The 6,000-nt window shown below is 37.3% G+C and overlaps 1 protein-coding gene across 1 annotated transcript in view; it reads left to right on the top strand.

The window, feature by feature from the left end:
• The window catches only part of LOC117913574, a 20,217-nt gene extending 14,342 nt beyond the window's left edge, over positions 1-5,875 (top strand). Inside the window, exons 15-16 of the mRNA XM_034828577.1 lie at positions 4,826-4,921; positions 5,423-5,875. Of these exons, the coding sequence (XP_034684468.1) occupies positions 4,826-4,921; positions 5,423-5,567 (241 nt within the window). The 3' untranslated portion in view covers positions 5,568-5,875. The remainder of the gene's footprint in view (positions 1-4,825; positions 4,922-5,422) is intronic.
• Positions 5,876-6,000: the final 125 nt, after the last annotated feature.

Below are 6,000 nucleotides of genomic sequence, written 5' to 3'. Positions count from 1 at the left end.
GGATCCATTGGGGTAGAGACTGGTTTACACCCAATCTTCCCTGTTTCTACCAATAAATTAGTCACATGCTTTTGTTGAGAGATGAAGATCCCTTGTGTGGAATATGCCACCTCAATACCGAGGAAGTACAGTTTCCCTAGTTCCTTTATCTCAAACTTTGTTGCTAATCTCTGCTTCACTTCATGCTTTTCTCTTTCATCATTTCCAGTCACTATGATGTCGTCAACATAGACTAGAAGAGCAGTTACTTCCCCTGTAGCCGAGTGCTTAATGAAGAGAGTGTGGTCACCTTGGCTTTGTTTGTACCCAGACTCTTTCATGACTTTTGCAAATCTCCCAAACCAAGCCCTAGGAGATTGTTTTAGCCTATATAGGGCCTTCTTCAGCTTGCACACTTTGTTACCTGTGTTTTCCTCAAATCCTGATGGGATGTTCATGTAAATCTCTTCATCTAAATCACCATGAAGAAATGCATTCTTAACATCATACTGTAGGAGTTGCCAATTGTAGTGGGCAGCAAGTGACAACAGGATTCTTACAATATTCATTTTTGCAACTGGAGCAAAAGTCTCCTGATAATCAACTCCATAAGTTTGAGTGTACCCTTTGGCTACCAATCTTGCTTTATGTCTCTCTAGAGATCCATCAGCCTTATATTTCAATGTGAAAATTCACTTGCAATCAACATTGTTTTTCCCTTTCGGTCGTTCAACAATCTCCCATGTTTTATTCTTTTCTAATGCACTCATCTTCTCTCTCATAGCATCCTTCCATTCCCTTTTTGTCAATGCCTCAGAAACAGTGTTAGGAATGATAGTGGTGTTTAGACTCACAATAAAATTCTTGTGGGCTGGTGATAGATGCTTAAGAGACACATAGTGTGATAGTGGATAAAGTGGTCAGTTAGTGCATTCTCTTGTGCCTTTTCTGATAGCAATGGGAAGGTCTAGGTCTAGGTTGTCTGTTGAGTTAGTGGAAGTTTCACCAGGTTGTGTATGAAAAGGTGGGTTTGATCTTACCGTGATTTCATTCCCAAGGTCTGAGTTGGATTCTTGGACTTGCTTTTGTTCTGGAATGGCCTTTTCCCTTGAATACACCTTAGGAAACTGTGGAAAATTGTGAGTGACACTGGCTGGAACAGAGGATGACACAAGTTCTTCATCACCATGGGTTGAGACATGAGGAAGATCAAGAGGTTCAAAGGACTCAATAAGGATTATCTTCCATCATTGAAATCTCCCCCTGAAGAGAGGACTTGTGGAAAAAAGGTTTATTTTCTGTGAAGGTGACATCTGCAGAGATGTAAAATTTTCTAATTGAGGGATTGTAACACTTGTATCCTTTTTTAGTGGATGAGTAACCAAGGAAGACACATTTTATGGCTCGGGGGTCTAGCTTGTCTCTATGTTGGCTATGGATATGAACAAATGCAGTGCACCCAAATACCCTAGGAGTGAGCCCATTTGAGGTTCTAAAGTGTGGATAGAAACTCTTAAGTATCTCAACGGGGCTTTTGTTGTCTAATACTCGTGAGGGAATTCTATTTATCATGTATGTGGCAGTAAGAATAGCTTCCCCCCAATATGACTTAGGAACATTCCCTTGAAAGAGTAAGGCTCGGGTTGTGTTAAGTAAATGCCCATTTTTCCTCTCGGCTACCCCATTTTGTTGGGGTGTGTTAACACATGATGAGTCATGGAGAATGCCTTGTGATTGAAAATAGGGTGACAAAATCTGGTTGAAGTAATCTCTAGCATTGTCTGTCCTAAAGCTTTTTATTTTAACCCCAAATTGGTTTTGAACCATTGAGTGGAAATTAGGTATAACAATGCTAACATCAGATTTTTGTTTAAGAAGAAAGATCCATCTAACCCGAGTGCAGTCATCAATTAAGGATACAAACCAACGAGCCCCAGAAACATTAGGTATAGTCAAAGGACCCCATATGCCACTATGAATCAAATGAAAAGGATGAGAACTTCTTTTATTGCTAATAGGAAAAGATACACGAGTATGTTTTGTCAATTCACAAGTTTCGCAATGAAACTCAAAAATATCTAATCCTTGGAACAAATGAGGAAACATGACCTTTAAAACCCTAAAAGATGGATGACCTAGACGTAGGTGATACAACCAAATGGTATCTTTATTTGAGGAATTGAGAAGAGACAACGACAAATTATTACTAGTTTTCTGAGATGGTTCAAGGTGGTAAAGACCGCTCATTTCCTTAGCAAGTCCAATCCTCCTTCCCGAGCCTTGTTCTTGAAGAACACAATAAGAAGGGAAAAAAATAGCATAACATTTAAGATCATAGGTAAGCTTTTGAATGGAAACAAGGTTGACTGACAATTTTGGTACATGGAGGACATTTTTAAGAATAAGGGTAGGTGTGATGTATATGTCTCCGAAACTTGCAACGGTAACTAAAGAGCCATTGGCCACTACAATTTTCTTGTTACTTGGGCTTGGGGTATAGGTATTGAAAAGTTGAGATTTGGAGGTCATATGGTCTATGGCACCGGAGTCTATTATCCAAGAGTCATCATAAACTCTATTTGAGGCATTTATGCAAAAAGAGAATGAAGGTGTACCTGAATTTTCCAACATCTTCCTCAAAAAAACCTGATCTCTTGGAATTAAGGTAGATCGCGAAACAAAAAAATCAACAGCAATGAAGGCTGGTAAAAGAACACGTGAATAAAAAAAAATCCAGCTATGAAAGCCAGAAAAATGGCGATGAAGGCCAGAATGATGCCCAGGTCTTAAAAACCTACAGCTCTGATACCATGACATGAAATATGGGATGAAAAATAATAAGTTCTCTTTTTATTAGATTGACTATACACACGGTTTATATAGGAGATTACAAGAGAAGAATAGGAAACAAGAGACATAATAGGAAACTAACTTATTCCTAAACTAACTTATTTCTAAATCATAAAACTATCTATTTGCAGAAATAGGAAACTAATAAACCTATTTATTTACAGAAATAGGAAACTATCATAATAGGAAAAAAAATTCTCCTATTCTATTTATAGCTCAATAGGATCCATCAGGTTCTCTGGAAAAGATATCTTCTCCACAGCAACGTCAACCCTCTCAATTATCTTAGGTATCAAATGGTACTTCCTCTTTATGTGTTTACCCTTCCAACGGTTTTTTGATTCTTTAGACTATACCATTATCCCAGTATTATCACAATATAGGTATGTGGGTAGTACAACCAAGGGAACTACCTCAAGTGTCATTAAGAACTTTCTAAGTCAAAAGGCTCCCTTTGCTGCTTCAAAAGTAGCAACATACTCAGCTTCTATAGTGGAGTCAACAATACAAGACTGCTTCACACTTCTCCAACTAACAGCCCACCACCTAGAGTGAATACAAACCCAAAGATAGACTTGAGAGAGTCCCTATCAGACTAGAAGTTTAAATTCGTGTACCCAAGGTGTATCAAGTATAGGCTGTATAGGTTTTCCCATTTCTGGTTTTTTATGTTTTCTTGCTTGCTTGTGGTCTCTATATACTCATGGTGTATTGGGAATATGCCCCCTTTTTTAAAAATGCTCTTTATGTACATAATGATTCTGAACTCGATTTTTGTTCACCTTTAGAGAAATAAAGAGGAGTTATATGAATAAAATATTGCTTCTTTTTTTGTTTTTCCTTCAGTGAGTTTAAACATTATAATTCTCACTATATGTATTGTTTTGGCTTTTAATTGTCTTTAATGTGCCGAGTAAAGTTGGGTTAAGAGAATGTTTGGACCATGAAGCTAGTGCTGGAATTCAAGTCAATTTTAAGCCATGTCCAAATTTCAAGTGTTGGAAAAAGTGTGTATCCTGGATGAGAGTAGTTGAGACCTCATAGGCAGTGTTAAAAATATTGCCTCTTGCCCGTTGAACTTGCTATATTTCTGATGCATGACAGAAAATGGGGAAAGGAATGTGGGATGGATGACTTGTGTCACACTAGTGGAACTCCAGGAATGATTCCTAGAATTCTTAGGCTTCACATCCAGGTTCTATTTCCATATCATAAACAAGAAAAAGGCTGGATAGTTCTGTATTTTCATTGATTTTTTTGGAGAAGCTCTGACCAACTTTATACATGACAATCCTAAGACTTTTTAAAACTACCCACAATGATAATAAAGCTTGAACATCAGTATAATTTGGACTTGGACAAGATTAAAAGATTCTTAAAAAATTAAGATATTAATCACTTTGAATACAATAACATCTACGACCCTTCGACTAGTCTCCTAAAAAGACTGTTGGCTGAAATAAGATCGCAGGAGAATATTTGTAGGCTGAAATCCACATTGAATTATATAAGATCCCAACAAAATTGATTGTCAAATGAAATCAAATCAATGTTTGGGGCATAGCATCTATTGTTTTACACCTTTGGTAAGCAATTACAGGTGGTTTCTGCCACTTGTCTCCATCAGTTTCCTTGCCTTGTCCATCAACTGGATTCTCAGTGGTAGTGTTTAGCTTCTGGGTTTTGTTATACTATTTCCTTCAAGGCTTCTGGAGATCTATATAGGTTGGTATACCTTCTTGAAGAATAAATTCTAGGGGAAATGAAATGCTTGCTTGGTACCTTTTTTTTTCTCTCTTTTCAGTTTTTCCTTGCTACTCTGGACTTTTGTAATTCTGCCATGTTGGATTCATATTCCTCTTTACAAAGTGGAATATTAGTCATATGGTTAACTGAGATGACTGAACAAATTCAAGGAGGTTATCCAAAAGTTCATGCGAATCCATAAGTTTACTTTAATGTGATTTGATTACCTCATTGAACTTGTGTATGATAGGATGATGGATCTTGAAGAGGGTTCTGGAACTGAGGACAATGATACTGAACTACTTGAGAAGGCCCTCATGACTGAAATTCCAGAACAGCACACAAGGTAGAGAATGACTTGAAGATGCAGTTTTACCTTTATCTTTGTGTTCTCATCAACTCTAGACACCAATCCTTATCATTAGGCTTCTTCAGAAGCTTAAATGTCATATTTCATATTTATTATGTGTTTGCAGTATTTGCAATTGCTATAAAATGTTTTGATTCTCTTAGAAATTATGCTTTTCCAAAGAGCCCAAATATTATAGTGAATATTCAATTACAAAATGTTCAAATTTGCCCTTTCTTGATACCAATGCTCTGATATGTTTGACATCTCTTTCTGGGGTTGGTGGTAAGGATGTAATGGGGTTTGAGGTTGCTGAGTTACCATGTTTTGTTACTATTTTGGTGACTTCTGCACCTCATCTGAGTCATCATGTTCTTACTGAGCACTGTATGCATTTTCCTTGCATCAGCGACTTCATTTGATCTTGTTTGGTCAGAGAACAAATAGCTCAAAAAATTTCTGCTAACATTGGATTTCATCTTCTGATTGCTGCTACAGTGGGACAGATAGCTGCATTCCACACAAGATGAGCAGAAACAGATGGTCAAGTATAGTATACAGACGAGGGCAAAAGCAACTGACCCGTCTTTTCCTCAAGGAAGCTGAGCATGCCTTGCAATTATCGTTGAGCGAAGGCAACTGAGCATCAGTTGATGCCCCTATTTTGTTTCAGATTTTGTGGTAGGATGATGTATTCTTTGAAAACCATCCCTTGTTTAATGTCATCTCTTCAAGGGTGCTTTTCAAACTCTTTTCTTCCCTCATTTGGAATTACACGAGGCAAAAACTAACATTCTTTATCACCAGTTTGGATCTGAAAAATAAAACCCATGGCCAGTCTACTATTCTAGTAGCTTGTGATTCGGTTTTGGTTTCTTTGAGGGTGTGTTTGGCATGCAAGAATATAAGAATAAGAGTGGGAATAGAGATAAATTGTAATACCATGCGAAAGTAAGGTTCCATGAGAATGAATTTTTTATTTTTAATAGATAGTTCAACCACAACAATGGATGTTTTCCTGGGTTGTTAATTTACCATTCTTATAAGTATTGTCGGATATTGGACAGAGGGACGAA

Source organism: Vitis riparia, chromosome 4 (assembly GCF_004353265.1).
Source record: "Vitis riparia cultivar Riparia Gloire de Montpellier isolate 1030 chromosome 4, EGFV_Vit.rip_1.0, whole genome shotgun sequence".
NCBI lineage: Eukaryota > Viridiplantae > Streptophyta > Magnoliopsida > Vitales > Vitaceae > Vitis > Vitis riparia.
This window is presented reverse-complemented; position numbering and strand designations above follow the sequence as displayed.